This window comes from Filicampus tigris, chromosome 6 (assembly GCF_054856515.1).
Source record: "Filicampus tigris isolate MCC_2025a chromosome 6, RoL_Ftig_1.0, whole genome shotgun sequence".
Classification (NCBI taxonomy): Eukaryota; Metazoa; Chordata; class Actinopteri; order Syngnathiformes; family Syngnathidae; genus Filicampus; species Filicampus tigris.
Genome location: NC_141222.1, coordinates 20,803,469 through 20,820,050, shown reverse-complemented (window position 1 = coordinate 20,820,050; position 16,582 = coordinate 20,803,469). Strand labels below are relative to the sequence as shown.

The following is a 16,582-nucleotide window of genomic DNA, read 5'->3' as shown; positions in this document are numbered from 1 at the left end:
AAAAATTCCCAATGGCACATTCACAACATTCAGCTCATTCAACTCACGATTCCACATTGGAGGCAGCATAGCTCAGTGGTAAAGTGGTCATTAACCAACTGCAGGTTGTGGGTTCGATTCCCGGCCATTCCTTCCTTGTTTCACTTTTTTTTTCCAGAATTCCTTTCATTGTTTCCTTGCTTCCTCTTTTCTTGCTTCCCTTCAGCATTTTTTCATATCATTCGAGGTCATTTAACTTCATTCAGTATCATTCCAACGGATTCCGCAGCTTTTAGTCAACGTCTTCGCCGTCACACGCAATTTCTACAGAAATTGCCTTCTTTAGTTACAGTAGGCTCTCTTCCATAAAGTTGTCTGAGGCATTTCACATTATATGTTAGCATTACGTTTGTTAAACTTTCATTTGACAAAATGATATGCTTTAGGTAAATATTTTGGTGGTTAAATATAGTGTCTACTTATCTTTTGGTATTTGTGTCAGCTTTTGTGTGGCAAGAACAACACTTTCAGGAGAGTGACATCTACTCTCATTATTTTGCTGTTTGCGGCAGGGTAATTTTAAAAATATTTTGAGGATGTTTTTGTGGGTCCAGGCTGCGCAGAAAAAAAAAAGTAAACTCCACAATTAGAAAGCTGGTGCTGAGATTCGAACTCTAAACCTCAAAGCTGTGAGGCAGACGTGCGAACAACAAATTCGCCGTGCTGCCAAACTTGATCCACTTTTGCTAGTAATGAAGACAGAAAGGCTATTTTCGGCTCAAATGAACCAATCTCTCTTATGATGGAAGGCCATATGCTTATAGCCACTTTCGGGCATTGTTGCCAATGGCACATTAATGTCAAAATGTAATTTATTTTTCCAGACTAGAACAAATGTAAAGATAGGACCACATGTTTTGGAGGAATATTGCTTCTATAGTCTTTTTGGCTCTCTTGACTGATGATAGCATTACTCTTTGTTTCATAAGATCCATAGTGCAATGGTACTTTAATTTACCCCCAAAGCGCCCCCAAATATTACAAGGTTTTCAAGGTCACTTGGTCGGTTCTTTTGCTTTGTCTTGTGAGCCAAAACAAGCGGGCTTCAGATATGCAGCCACTTGAGTGAAGTGGGGAAAAAGGAGGGCAAAAAGTTGTCTATGCACTTTCAGTCATCAAACAAAAAGGGACACTAGCAAAGAGCTGCGGTGAGCAAACTCACGGGCAGAAGCTCACACGTTTAGAACCAAACCAGTCATGTTCCTGATGTCACTCACTCGGCCACGCCCCTTAAAGCGGGACTTTGCTATTTTCAAAAATGTCTTTTTTTCCAGATCTGTTCAAACTAGCAGTCCCACCCTGCCGTAGTAGATTAGTAAAATGATCTGTGATAAAAGTCGGCTGGGATACAGTAACTCAAAAGCACTACTGTACGCTGTAAATGAGCAATGCACTTCCACAAAGCGGCCTTTGGGATGCATCTAATGCATTTAAAGAGGCGTCCTCTCACCCGTAACACTACGAGTGCAACTTCATTCCTTTGATCCACTTTAGCGAAGCCCAACACACACTGATGGATCCTCGCCGCGTGTAAAGGAAATAAATGAAGGTGCTAAGCGGCGGCAAATAAAGGCTGGACATGTGCAAAGTGCTTGGAAAGTCGTGGTTATATCTGCTTCACACTAATTGCAACAACAGTGCTGGCTGAGCCTCGTGCATTATAAATGAATTAAAAAGGAGGGAAAAAATGTAGCTTGTATTCACCAGAGCTTTTACAGTGAGAGAATCGAGTCAAAGCAGATGTGACAGTACATTCCACTTAGTTGGTTTATTTTTAGCTTTAGTTGTGATTGTGAAAGAAAATGGTTATGATGCAATAAAATACGGTAACTCGGTAGGTCAGAGCGTTCATGAAAATAAATACTGCTTGTCACTTTTTTGAAGACTTCCCTCGAATTGCCGGCAAATCTGAAGATTGCCTCAAATTTTATTGTTGTTAATGTTCATACAGTAAATGAGAGGCTGTGTGAAATGACTTTTTATGCCTTTGTCATTTGTATTGAAAATCAAGACTTGGCTAATTTGTCTTACTTTTTTAATATCAGAGAGTTCACTTATTTTTACATGTGTGTGACAGTTCATTAAATGAGACGCGTGACATCACCTATGCCGTTTTCACTTGTCATTAATGCATTTGAGTTTTATAGAACTTTTCAAAGTCGCGTTACATAAAATGACCAAAAACGAGTAAAAAAACAAAAACAAATAATTGACAGTAACGATTGAAAAATGTGGAGATAACATAAAGTAGCAAGTAGTTGCAAGCAAATGGGAAATATTGGTATAGAGCACAGGACAGACATGCTGTATATACTAAGATGCTCAATTCCAGGTAATATATCAGAGGCATTTTGAGACTTGAGTGCAACATTAACTGACAGATTTGAATAATTTGCATTTACACATGTATGAGCGATCGGAATGCTCCCATGTGACTTCAACTGTTTCCTGTACAGCAGAGGTGGGTAGAGTAGTCAAAAATGTACTCATTGATACTTAAGAAGAGCGAGACTCGAGTAAAAAAAATGTAGTCCTCCAAATAATGACTTGATTAAGAGTAAATAAGTACTCAGTGAAAAAGAAACCCTACTCAAATCCTGAGTATGGTAAGCATCAATAGTGTCTGCCTCTGGTAGACAAAAGCCAAAATGAAAGCCCCGTTTGGAGCCAAAAGTCTTTCTCCTAAACAAGTGCAAAGTATTGTTGAGCATTATCAGCTCTTATCATTTACAGGCTCGGAGGCAGCCCCTTAGGAGAGGCACTTGAGGGCAGCACTACACCATCGGTCTCTTAGCAGACTGACTCAGGATGCACAAAGAAAGGCTTGTGATAGAAAAGTTGCAGCCTTGTCGAACACATCAATAATTTCCAACCTTGGAGGAAAGATTTTACCACCACTGTCTGAATTCAAAGAATGTAAAGCACATATGCTAAATACTTGCGGACAATGGTAGTTCACATAAGCAAGTGTGTTCATGGTAAATGGAGTCAAACTTCTGACAGGAAGCTGGTTCATCGTTTTTAGTCATGTTTTTAAAAAAAATAAATTGTCATCGTAGGTGATAAAAGAAACTAGATGTAAACATTCCAGAATCACACTGTAGATACAGACCGTACAAGCAATTAAAAAATAAATAAATAAATAAAATCTACATACTTTCTGTTCAAGTGTAAAAACACTTTCTAACCAGTGTTAATATCAAAATGTGTAAACTCGGTTTCAACTTTCATAATAAATGAAGCCGGGAAGTTACAGATGAAGTGTCACACTAAAATGTGTTCTTAACTTCATCCATCCGTAGAGTTTGCATGTTCTCCCCAAACTGGATGTTATCTCTGGATACTCCGGCTTCTTCCCAAAAACATGCACGTTAGTTTCAACGAAACGCTAAACTGTCCAACGTGAGTGTGCGTGGTTGTTTGTTTGTATGTGCACTGTAATTGGCTGGCAAAGTGTCTCTCAAAGTCAGCTGGGATAAGCTCCAGCTCACCTGCGGGGACAAGCGAAACAGTGAATGGATGTCTGCAGCTCTTATACTGCAGCTTTTTAATAATAACCAAAGTAATAGATATCAGCGTTTGCAGTATCCTTTATCTGATAAGACCCATGATTGGTAAGTCTCAAAACGGCCCATCCGAGGTTCCGCATTATTTGTACTAGAAAGGAAGTAATAGCCAAATGGTAAGGCAACATGATGATAATAACCTTGGGTTAAAGCTCTAAAAGCTCATCAAGAGTTGCCACGGCAATATAAATGATTGTTTTTGTGCGCCGGCTTCTTTGTTGATAAGCACTCAAGAGCGTGCAATTTTGGTGATTGATTTTTGCTGAGAGCTGCTATTACCTGTTGACTTTCCTATCAATGTGTCTAACAAGCCCACCAGGGCGTTGCAGTTACCTTGGCGAAAGGAAAAGGTCTCTTCTCTTCTGAAAAGGAAACGTTCCTTGTGCGCCACCTGCGGTCTGAGCGACTATTAGCGCGAGTCAGAAGCTGTCCGTTCATTAAACATTCATTCTTTGCTCCTATTTCGCTGCACTTAATCTGCTTAACCTCGTCGCCGTGTCCGTCCGTCTCTGACACTTTGATGCACTCCCCCTAATCAGGATTCAACAGGGACGGCGCTCTCGTCTCGTTCCTTCTCTCGGCAAATATTACATTCCCGTCTTTCTTCTCCATTCCACCTCTGCTCTTCTGCAGAAATCAATGTGTCCAAAGCGGGACAGATAACCTTGTGTTTGAAGAACTGAGAGCAGGAAGGAGGTGGGGGGGGGGCTTGTCGGGCCAAGCAGTGATAGCGAAACCATTTAAGTCCATTCCTGTAACTTAATTCTCTGCCCCTCTGCAGGGCACTTGAAGGTGCAGCACAGCCACAGCCTCGAAAAAGCAATGACGTGCGTAATATTACGAGTACTGTGTGTGTGCTGCTTTGTGGGCACACACACACACACACGTTTACTTTTTTGCCCCTCACCTTGTATCCTTGGATGAGACCATTCTGAGTCTCCACGGGGGGCGTGTCCCAGCTCACTTCCAGGCTGGAGGGAGAAACGGCCGACACTCGGATGGACTGGGGGGCCACTGATGGAGCTGTAAACCAAACAAAGTGTGACGTTACACCAGGGTTCTCCAGGTTTTTGCCTTAAAGGGGAGACTTTTTTGTAAGGTGACCTGTTGTCATCATAATGCAATTTAAATACATAACCAAGATGTGCATTAAAAGTTGCTTATTTTTGGAAAAAAAAAAAAAAAGCCACAATGTTACAATTAAAAAAAAATGTTTTAGAATGTCCTTTTTTACGTTATGAGCACAAAGTTGTATTTTGTTCAAGAAAACAAGTTAGAATTTTTACAAGTTTTCAAGATGAAAATTGTAATGTTAGGAAAATAAAGTCATAAGCCACCGCGAGAGAAAAAGACCCAATGCCTCAAACATCTCATCTTTTATATTCTGTGCCGACATTCACCTGTGCTGGTGCATCGTATGAATTGAGGCAGAATTGAAAGAATTGCTGCAGCGCGTCCCTTGTCGCCCATTTGTAAAAAGCGAACTATTATTTTGTGTTTCTGTAGCGAAAAAAAAAAAAAATCTAGAATCACACGGTCAGGAGGCGGAGGCTAGTCATAGCCTTTGTCATATCAATTTGATAGCTCTGCTGTTGTAATACAAAAGTCCAGCCTAGGGGGCGACAGAATCTACGCAATGCAACTTTCAAAAGTGAATTCAAAAAACTGCAGCCTTTTATTGTAAAAAATACTAATTTGTTCTCTAAAAATGAAGATATGCAACTTTTATCCTAACTTTTCTCAAAATTAAGAGATATTTATTGTTAGTGTATTTTTTATTCTGGTGTAATTTCTTCGAATATCACATGAATGGTTTACTTTTAATTATTTTTTTCTAAAAAATGTACCGTTTACTTGTCATCTTTTCAAAATAATTTAAAAAAAAAAAAAATCTGTTTTTTTTTGTTACCGAAAATATACCGAATCGAAGTTTCCAAGAAAACAAACCGAAATGTGATTTAGCGTACGTTACACCGCTAATATTTATAATATCATATGTAACTGCAGTTAGTCGCCGAAATGCATGACTGCAGTCAATGAATCACATTTCTAACAGCCTCTCAAATATCCACACTCTCCTTTTTTTATACCGAAAGAGACAAGGGTGATGTGTTTCTTCCATGAGAATCATGCCGTGTTTTGTGTGGTTCAATTAAAAATAATGCAGTACAGTTTATATGAAGACTCAAAACATGGGTTCCTGATAAGAACAATTGGGTTCGCAGTTTTGACACGTGTGAAGGTCAGTCGTCGGTTGTGTGCGGTTGTGAGTCGCTGACTATTATGTGTACGAAATTGTTCCGGTGTGCACACCGCTAGTTGCGTGGAGGGCCTTAGGTTTATTGAAGACTCTAAATCAGGGATGTCAAACTAATTTTTATCATGGGCCCCATTGCAGTTACGTTTTCTGTCTGAAATCGCCTCTTGATATTGCTACGCGGACACAAAAAAAATTGACAGAGGCCGACAGATATGCCTTTACTCTCTTCAATTCCGCAGGCAATTCTGAAAAATGTTCAGTGGTTCTGTGCTTATTTGTTGATCTGTGCCCTGAAATGTCCTGGTGACCAGTACAGGATATAACCCATCCTCTCATTGGGCTCGGCTCATCTCAGTGAAGACAAGTGCCGTCGAAAATGGAAGGACGGCCATTGGTAATGTAATGGTTCACATAAGTGACTTTTACGCAGCTCTTCACAATCACCCTGCGATTGACTGGTGAACAGTCCATTCGAGGTCAACACTCTGTTTTATATTGAAGCAACGACACCGAATATTCTACAGTTAAGTCACACAATTATTCGCATTTTCCGTTCTGGTGCCACGGTGAGCCCTTCCAATTAGAATGAGTAGGCCTGGGGCTGGAGACTTTTGACTGCACTGTGACCACACATGCACAAGCGGTTTGCAGCTATGCACCTGGGGCACACACGGAAAAAGGCCATATCACCGCATTTCATCATCATCATCACCCTCCAGCCATTTCAGCACGCTGCTTATCCTCGACTCATTTCTCACCATGTGATACGTGTGGCCTTCTCAAGCCGACAAAAAATGCACAGCCTCTGCTGAATGCGAATGCGCGAGATTGCGCGCGCCAACTAAAATATTGGCCCGTTTTGTTGGAAAAAAGGTAAATATTGGTGCAAGCTTGAAGACGTGCGCTTTTTCACAGAACGCGAGGCTGTCCTACTGATCTATTTGTCATTCAAACAGTGGCTCACAGCCTCACACTATGTAACATTTAAGGCTCAGCTGTAGCCGGCTCCTTTGCCAAACAACCCAGTGGCGCCACCGTTTCATCAGAAAGAACATTCTGCACTTTTATTTATTTATTGCTAGCTGCCACTGACAAAAGTCGCAGATCAGTCATTCACTTTTATATTCATATCACTGTTGGCACAATAATCAAAACAATAGTCGCTGCTCCTGCAAGTTGGGACAAAAGTGGTTGGACTGCACATAGTACAGTATATGACTAATATTAGAAATTAGACCTAAAGTTTGTCAGGAACTGGTCATGTTTCATTAAAACATATTTCAGCGTAGGGGAATTGGTAGTGTAGTGGTTCACCTTTTTCAGGCGTTGGAATGTATTCCCACTTAAATAAATAAATTAATTAAAAATACCAGACAGATGGTAGAAAAAATGTATGATTAAAAAAAAGTGAATACAGAATACAAAATAAAATAATATAAGTTCAAGTAAAGGAATATGTCAAAAATTGTGATTTAAAAGAGTAAAATATAATATACAATGAAAAAACTATTTTAAAATAATGCAGGAATAAAACTGAAGTGACAAAAAAAACCAATACAATGTAAAGTATAAATCAATAGTTAAATATGTGATTTAAATTCCTAACTTTTAAATACAATAAATAATGAGTAATATTATTATAAAATCCATGGAAAAACACATGGCACAATACAAAGCAACTGAAATATAATCCATAATATGCTATTATAAAATGAAGACTATGGAGTCAAAAATGTTTATTAAAAAGTCTTCATAAAAACAATGCAAAATAAATTTGAAAGTGTTTTGTCTTGGTCATTTCTTTGTCTTTTATTAATGGTAAAAAAGACATTAAAACCCAAAGCCACACTTAACATACTGCAACGTTTTAAGGGCTTTAAGTTTACTATTAAAATTTACCTTCTTTTTTAAAATACTAAACAACAATGAGCTATTTTAAAATTCTATTCCGACAATGACCTTTAAACATTTCACGATGGCAAATGTTTGACAGTTGAAATCTTCCACACAAATTCTATTTCCATTCATAATTCATTCATTCTTAATGCCAACAAACGGAAGACCAAACAGCCTCATGGGAAGCATTCAACAGCAGTCTCCACTACTCATGCTGAAAAACCTGCGGAACACGCTGTCATTGGGTCTATGATGTACTGGATTTTCATGTTACACTGTACATTTACCAGTGGGCAGACAAAAAAAAAAAAAACATTAAAACTTTAAATGGACCTTGAGCAATTCAAGCCAAAAAGTGCCATTTTCCATGAAGGATCAAGATTCTTAGAAGTTTAATGCTGATGAAGAATTCCAAACGGAGTTTATAAGCGAAAGTGCTGCAGTGAAGATGGTACGGAAATGATGCAACACAAGCAAATGCAAATGTTGCAGCAAAAGTGAAACTCAACAAAGCCCGTAGCGGACAGAGGCTAACGAAGCACTTTAATCAAGGAAAGCTGCTGCCTCACAAAGCGTCACAAACAGGATTTGTCGGAATAAAAGCTGACGTTTTCCACTTGCCTGCCTCTCCGACGGACACCTCGATGGGTTCAGATGGAGGACTCTCGCCCACGATGTTGTAGCTGGTCATGACTATTTGGTAGCGCTTGAACTTTTTCAATTCTGAAAAAGGAACACCAAATTGATACGAATAAATTGCAATAAGGTTGAACATCGGGAGAAAAAATTATCTTGACAACAGTTAAATGAAAACTAGCCATTACCAGAGGTGGGCCTTTTACTAAATTTTGCTGGTCCATCATTCGTCAGTCTGTCATTTTTCAAGCTGAACCGAATTGTAATCGTCAGTTGTCCAGTCCGTTAGTCAGCCCGTCAGTTCGTCCGTAAATTAATCTATCGGTCCGTCCAAAAAAAACGTGAGCAAAACGGACGTCCGTCAGTGACGGTCGCGGTTAGTGGCGATTACTCCGACGGACAAAAATTCACTTCGGTAAGTGCTTAGTCCGTCATTCGTCGATTGTCAGCAAAACAGGTGTCCGTCAGTGATGGACTGACGTAATGACTGGTCCATGAGTCTGAAGGAATGCCCACCACTGGTCATTATTGTTACATTCTAAGTCTTAAAATGGTAATGCTAAAAAAATGTTTATTAATTGAGAATTAATATTACTACAAATGATCAAGTGATTACCACAAGCGCACAACCGATGTGGATTTTTTGAGGCCGATGCCGATATTTGGCAGAGTAAAATTACAATAACCGGTTAATCGGCTCATTAATGACAAATTAGAAAAAAGAAAAAAAAAACACATTTTTTGGTCCTTTAACGCTTACAATTTTTTTGTAATTACATCCAAAAGCCGTGCGGACTCCTTTTCGCTGATGCTGTAGTAGTCAATCATCCCAGAATGCATTGCAGGCTCCAAAAACATGGCAGTGTATATGTAAATAAAAATTCTTCCATTGACCTGGAAATTATTTTCGGAAAATTTTATCTTATAGTTAAGTTATTAACAACCAAATAAATCATACAGAGCAAACATGTCATTGCAGTCGAGGTTCCTTTTAAGGAAGACTGTTTTGTTTTTAACAGCAGTAAACTTAATTTGATGAAATTCAAATCCAGTACAGTAAAGCCGTGTACTCATCAAGTCAGCTACTGTAATAATCAAGCGATACGACTTACGTGTCAACTCGAACTCTGTCAGTGAAGAGCTGCTGACTGTCTTGAAGGTGCTTTTGGCTATGGAGGAGAAAGATAAATGAATGAGAACATTTATTAATTGATCCTGCGATTCATTTAACATTTTTCGACAAAAAATAAAGACTGCGATGGAGACATTTGATAGCCTTTAAGTTTGAAGTTTCCCATTTTTAATGGTGGGCCAAGTATGTCCACATACGACTTGCTATGTACTTTAATCCGGCCAATTGAGCAGTTACATTATCCGGAGTATTTATTGCTTTAATTCCTTCATTTTCCTTAAAATTGGTTCAGTACTTGTTTTCATGTTCATTTGTTTTGTGTTTGTTTATCTTTATCCACTTTTGGGAACCTTTCCTCCGTTATTTGCTGAAAACTAACCTATTAAATTTGTGTTCAACTTTGAATCAAATAAATATGTTGAAGTTAGTTGAGGAGTTTCATTTAGACATCTTGTGGCACCTTTAGGCAATTACAAACCTCTTTTGGGAAAGGTGTTATTAAGGTGCTATAATTAATTGCGGATGTTTGCTAATAATGTCAGGGCTCCGTCCCATTCCCCCTGCAATTCACTGTATCTCAACTCGGAATGAACTGCCTCATCCGTCCATTTTAAAAATTAAATGCACCCCTTGAGTTCTAAAGTTCAACCACCCCTGGTCTACATTTTCTTTGGCACTGAAGCATCTAATGGCCATAGTAAATGTTTATTTCATGCATGTAAAACATGCTCATGGCAGAAGGATGTCCTCACATTGTGCTATGTGTTCATGAATTATTTACCATACAGTCATGATGCAAATACTGTGTTATGTTGCAAGTTTAATAGGGACCAAACAACACAATAACATTTCAAGGCGCTACCTTCTCATGAACTGAACTTACGTTTATTATCATTTCTAATGAAGACGTTGTGTGTGTCGACATACTTGTAATGTGGGCGTCTGTGGTGCTTTTGCCTCCCTGGACCATATCAGCAGAGAAAGACGAGTTGGACGGCAGCTCTCGGTAATACAGCCGGTACCCAGTCAGCACCCCGTTGATGCGTTCGTCGCTTGGCCGCTGGGGAAACACACAAAAGAAATCAGTCATTTCTTTCCTAACGAGTCAATTCTGGGGCTTCATCTACCAGGAGTGCTGACTGACGTGAAAAAGTCAAGCTGACAAAGACAACTTTTAAAGGGCGCAGAGCTTGAGTAGGTAGTAAAATATGATGAAATCGCTGGCGACTTTGTTTTCACAGCCTCCTGCTTTTGCCATTAAGCCAGAGGGAGAAGACCCTATACAACGTGTTACAACACCCAGCATTGTCCGTCCGCCCCTCCACCCGCTCGTCCATCCCTTCGATTGCCACTTAAGTCTGACGTTCTGCACTTTGATGAATAATGTATTAAATGCAAACACACATTCAGCAGGGCTTTTATCACCCTGGTGAATTATTAACATGTATTTGGACTGCACTTCAAATGTGTGAATGTCTGAAGCATGTCAGGGGAGCAGATAATGGTCAGTTACGGCAGTTATCATAAAAGGCTGCAAAATGTGATCAGTTCATGTACGAGTGGAGCGGCATATTTGCACTCCTTGTTCCAAATACACGCATGGACAAAAGTGTTGGTAGCCCTCTGTTAATGAAAGAAAAACCCACATTGGTCATAGAAATAACTTGAATCTGACTAAAGTAATATTAAAAAAAAATAAAAATAAAATAACCAATGAAAATTACCGGTCGACTTTTTAAAATTATGGTTCAACAGAAGTATTTTACAAAACAGACCTGGACAAAAATGATGGTAGCCCCTAGAAAAGATTGAATACAATTTGACCAAGATGTATCTTTGAAATACCATCACATGTCTTCAAATTTGTAAACAGTCAGTCAGCCTATTTAAAGGGGAGATCAACCCAAACACATTTTTTTCCCAAGAATATGTTCCCAGCAGGCCCACTAGTTGAAAGACGGCATTCTGATTAATATTGCATTTGTGGAAGATGAGTCAAGCAGCAAAATCCACTAGTTTTTAGCCATCTCAGGGGGCGGCCATTTTGTCACTTCTGTCGACTGAAAATGACATCACAACTACTCAGGGCTCAGGTAATGACCAATCACGGCTCAGCTTAAGAAAACAGGTCAACCGTGGTTGGTCGTTACCTGAGCCCTGAGCAGTTGTGATGTCATTTTCAGTCGACAGAAGTGACAAAATGGCCGCCCCCAGAGATGGCTAAAAACGTTGGATTAACAGAATGCCTTGTTTCAACTAGTGGGCTTGCATAGAACATATTCATGAAAAAATATGTTTGGGTTGACTTCCCTTTAAAGGACGACAAGCAGTCACATGGTGTGTATCACACTTAACATAATTATAGACAAGCATGTTAAAGTTAAAAGCTATAAAACAATCTCTAAGTAGCTTGATGTTCCTGTGACTAAAGTTGCACTAACCCTAACTCAGAATTTGAAGTTCACAAAGGACATTTTTTTGACGTGCACCGTATCGAAATGGAATCCCACTGAATCGAACCGCATCAAATCGTTCCACTTTAAAACGAACACTCCTTGAATCGGAGTGTTCCCCATGTATCGAGATAGGTATCAAATCGTCTTTTACATTGCTCACTGCGGTCCAGCGTGTTGTGGCAAAACGTGGTACTACACTGATGAATCGCATCTTTGTGGCCATGAGGTGGCCCATGTTTGGCGTGACAGCGGCTGCTCTTCTTGTAACAAACAACTACAAATATCGATGTTCACAGTTTTTATTAGAGTAATAAAGAAAATATTGCCACAACATTTACCTTCCACTGGACCAGGACAGAGGTAGTTGTTGATGGTTTGACTCTGAGGATCTCAGGAGGCTCATCGGGAGCTGGAACACAAACAGAGTAAGGGCGGTGTTAATATAAATAGATAGACTTCATAGTTCACAGTTCTGTGAAAGATTAAAAAATAAAACAGTTATTCATATCCTAGTTGAATTTTGCGTTAAAAAGGGCATTTTTAGAACAGAACTTACAACAATGCAATAGAAAGTCTTTATTGTCGACATATGGCGCAGATGCTACGAAACCGGGGCGCAACTCCAGGTTTGCGTTTTAAGAGTGAAAATAAAAAAAAAATAGAGTAGACAAATAAATAACCTAAAAGTTACACAAGGGACGTTCATGTGTAAAGTAAACAATACTTGATTCACAGTTCAAATGGCCAAAAGGCATTTTTATTTGTTTCACGGCTATCTTTGAGCTGGAAATGATACAAGAGTAAGAATAAGTTGAACTTTGTGTGTAATCATCTTTACATTTACAACATTGGATACTCTGCATTGAGTACACTTTTTTGGCATTGAACCTTTTGTAAAAATGTACAAAATGACTGAAAACAGCATTTTCTTTTTTAATGATAGCAATTAAAAGATACCTTTTTTTACAAATGAACTTTCACTTTCACTAATAACGTTAGACCCATTTATACATGACATTCGCTATTGTGTTGGGGTCACATTCACTAACTGAAAGGTCGACTTCGGTCTATTGCACTGCAGTTCATCCGGCAACACTTTCTATTTAAACTTCAGCTCAGTTGCAGTAAAGGTAATTACAGTCACCTGGTGGTAAAACCTGTTATTATCTTCCTGAAAGGAAAAAAAAACAGGAGGGTTTATTTTTTTCTCATTGAAACAGCTGGCGATTAATGGGGGCACTATTTGCGGAAATACTGTCTCTCTTAAATCCCTTTCATGGTTCGGTGGGCTAAATAAATCCGGAAAATTCTGGTCAACTGCCATTGTCCAGCCTCTCACCGTCTTGTAAGGTTGTGACCGCGTCCGTCTCTTTACTGAGGACACTGCTTCCGATGTCGTTGGTGGCCACCATTCGCAGCCTGTATGAGGTGAAGGGCTTCAACCTGCACAAGAACACACAGACAGAAAGGCCATATTTTTTTTTTTTTTTACAATTCACATTTCCCATCCCAAGAGGACCATTGAAGAAAAATAAGCAAATCATTTTCTTTCAAGACTACGGAGCCACCGGTTTTAAATAGCATGAAAGGGCATGGAATAATCACCGCGCACCTTCTTAACTGCTGTATGACCACAATATCTTAACTGCATTTCTTCCTCCGTGCAAGGTGACTGCATTAATAGGCCAAGAGTAATCATAATAACATTACTCACTTTGAGAAATACCACACTTAGAGTCAACACAATATGAGAATGGACTCAGAACACAAACCAATATATTGCAATATACTGTCGTGCTTTTATTAATGCTAATGCTCTCTTGGGCACTTCCAGCTGAAAATGTAAAGTAAGTTTAAAAAAGCCTAATTTATTTAAAAAAGAAAAAAAAAAGAAAAAAAAAAGGATTGGAACTACAAAAAGTCATCGTGCTCCGAGAGGGTTGGTTTTTGGATTTTGGTGTTTTTGTGTTCCGTGTTTTCTTCAGTTGCGCGCACAAGATGTCCAAATTAAATAATTATAAAGGTAAGGGATTCAGCAATGGGGTAGGAAGGTTTCACCAAGGAGTTACGAAGGAAACATTTACCAAGTTCAGTAAAGCTTGGGAATGAATTCAGTTCATAATTGAAAGCGCCACTGTATTCTTTTGCTGGAATGCCAGCAGCTGCATTTCATCCGACAAATTAGCTTCTGCCTGTCCTTACACCGGTCTTGGACTCCAGCACACTGACAGACTGGCAACACTTTTTATGAAAGCGGCCTCCCGCCTGCTTCCTGGTTCCTTGCACTTCTGCCTCAGATCTTGTCCGTGGCTGCCTGTCTCCTGCACCCAAACTCCCCTGACCTACTGCTGCCAGGCAGGGTTATTATCGTAAACGAAAAGGAACGAAATCATGGAAACTAAAATGAAAAAAAACATTTTCGTTAACGAAATTAAATAAAAACGAAAATGTATTTTGTAAAACGATAACTAACTAAAAAGACATTGTCTGCTCACAAGACTAACTAAAACGAACGAAAATCGTAGCGAAAATACCATTCGTTTTCGTCTTTGTAAGCTTTTGTGATCATTTAAAATGCAAAATGGCGGTTTTGCGCCAGTTGTACAGCCGTGCGGCACCTCGGCGTCTGAAGTGACGTAACGCGTTTACAATTAGGTCTGATGGGTATAAAACAAAACATTATAACGGCGAAAGTTGAAAGAAAACTACAGAGGCCCATTTGGGATTATTTTGATTATGATTGTGTCTCGGACAAAAGCAAATGCATTGTCACGGAGACGGGTCTCGTGCGGCATATTGCTCGAAGGGAAATCTCTCTCTCTCTCTCTCTCTCTCTCTCACACCCACCTTCAATATGGAAGACTTAAATTTGTTGACATATATTCTGATGTTAAAAGTCTGCACTCTCCTGTTCAATTGCCAGGTTTTTATGTGATGTTTTGTGTTGCTTGTTTCATCTGCATTTTCACTTTAGAAGCAGCATTGATGCACTGCACTTTTCTTGGCCTTATTGCACTTAAGTTTAAGTGGACTGTTATGTTATATTTGTTGATGGCTATTCATACATTGTTAGTAAGTTAATACATTTTTCAAATGTTACCTTTATTTGAATAAATAACACTTGTTACTGTAAAAAAAAAAAAGCTGCACCTGACAAATACATCAAATTCTAAAAAACTAAAACTAATAAAAACTCAACTAAAACCAAGCATTTTACTCAAAACTAGAACTAATAAAAACTAACAAATCTATTCTAAAAACTAATTAAAACTAACTTGGTGGACTTGTGCATACCTGTCAACGGTCCAGACAGTCAGGTTGTGCGGGATGTCCGCCATATGTGTGATCCAGTCGCCATCCGGCAGCTCTTTGATTTGCACGGTCAAGTACCTCACGGGGGAGGAGCCTGAGCTGCCAGTCACCCAGTGAAGACGGAGCCGACGCGCTTCCACGTCATCCTGAGGAACTGACAACTTCCTGGGCGGTTGGGGACGCTCTGCACAAACGAAGATGGAATTAGACATTGTGAGAGAAATTCAGATGATCCATTTTCTTCTGATGTATCTTGTTCCTTTTATCAGATATGCATGACTGCATGCATCTGCGTTGAATTTTATTTCATTTTTCACTTACATATGTGAGTAAAAATGAATCATCTCTTTTTATTACTTCCACCGTGCAATGATGTTTTCTTTCATTGCCTGGAAGGCAGTTGAGGTGCAAGTGACACGCAACTCAACATTACAATGATATTTTATAAATAAATTAAAAAAAAAAATAAAATAACGTACATCGCTAAGCCATATTATACAATACAAAATCAATATCATTCATCGCTATAGAGATATGACTTGATACATCTCAATTCCGATGTGATACAATGGGATATCGATAAATTGTACTGTTAGTAGGATACACTGCAATATCGATACAATACACTGTGACACCAATGCATCACAATACCACTATGCTACATTGTGAGGTCATACGATACAGCATGATATTGATGTTGCAGATATTGATACATCGCAATATCAGTAGGTTACATTGCAATATTGATACAGTGAACCATCACAAAACCGATACATGGCTAGACCATCTCATACATTGCGAGAGAACTACCATACATGATTTTGTGATACAATATTGATACATCGCAATGTTACACTGTAATATATCGATACAATACACCTTGGTATTGATGCATCACAGTACCAATGTGATACATCACTATGGTGCATTGTGATATCTAAACCATACATAGCTAAATGGATTTGATCCATCACAATATCTATACATTGATATATCACTATGATTTATTTTGATATTAGTGCAGGAAAGTGATTACATTTTTTTCAACTAATCAATTGTACAATTTCCCAGAGTAAAATCTTGGAATTAATGTGAAATCATCAAACAGAAAGTATATTTAGATTCCAAGACTATTGAACTGTAGTAGGGCTGACCTGTTTTCTGAATCTGAGCCGTGATTGGTCATTGTGAGCAGTTGTGATGTCATTTTCAGTCGACAGAAGACAAATTGGCCGCCCCCAGAGATGGCTAAAAACGAGTGCATTTTGCTGCTTAACTTATATTC

At 39.0% G+C, this 16,582-nt stretch overlaps 1 protein-coding gene across 3 annotated transcripts in view; it reads right to left on the bottom strand.

Moving 5' to 3' along the window:
* Positions 1-16,582, bottom strand: part of sdk1b (sidekick cell adhesion molecule 1b) — a 325,525-nt gene that overhangs the window by 10,486 nt on the left and 298,457 nt on the right. For all 3 annotated transcript variants that reach the window (XM_086033471.1, XM_086033472.1, XM_086033473.1), the window contains 7 exons: positions 15,280-15,481; positions 13,325-13,428; positions 12,324-12,394; positions 10,457-10,589; positions 9,510-9,566; positions 8,383-8,484; positions 4,513-4,628 (listed from right to left, as the gene is read on the bottom strand). In XM_086033471.1, coding sequence (XP_085889597.1) covers positions 4,513-4,628; positions 8,383-8,484; positions 9,510-9,566; positions 10,457-10,589; positions 12,324-12,394; positions 13,325-13,428; positions 15,280-15,481 — 785 coding nt within the window. The remainder of the gene's footprint in view (positions 1-4,512; positions 4,629-8,382; positions 8,485-9,509; positions 9,567-10,456; positions 10,590-12,323; positions 12,395-13,324; positions 13,429-15,279; positions 15,482-16,582) is intronic.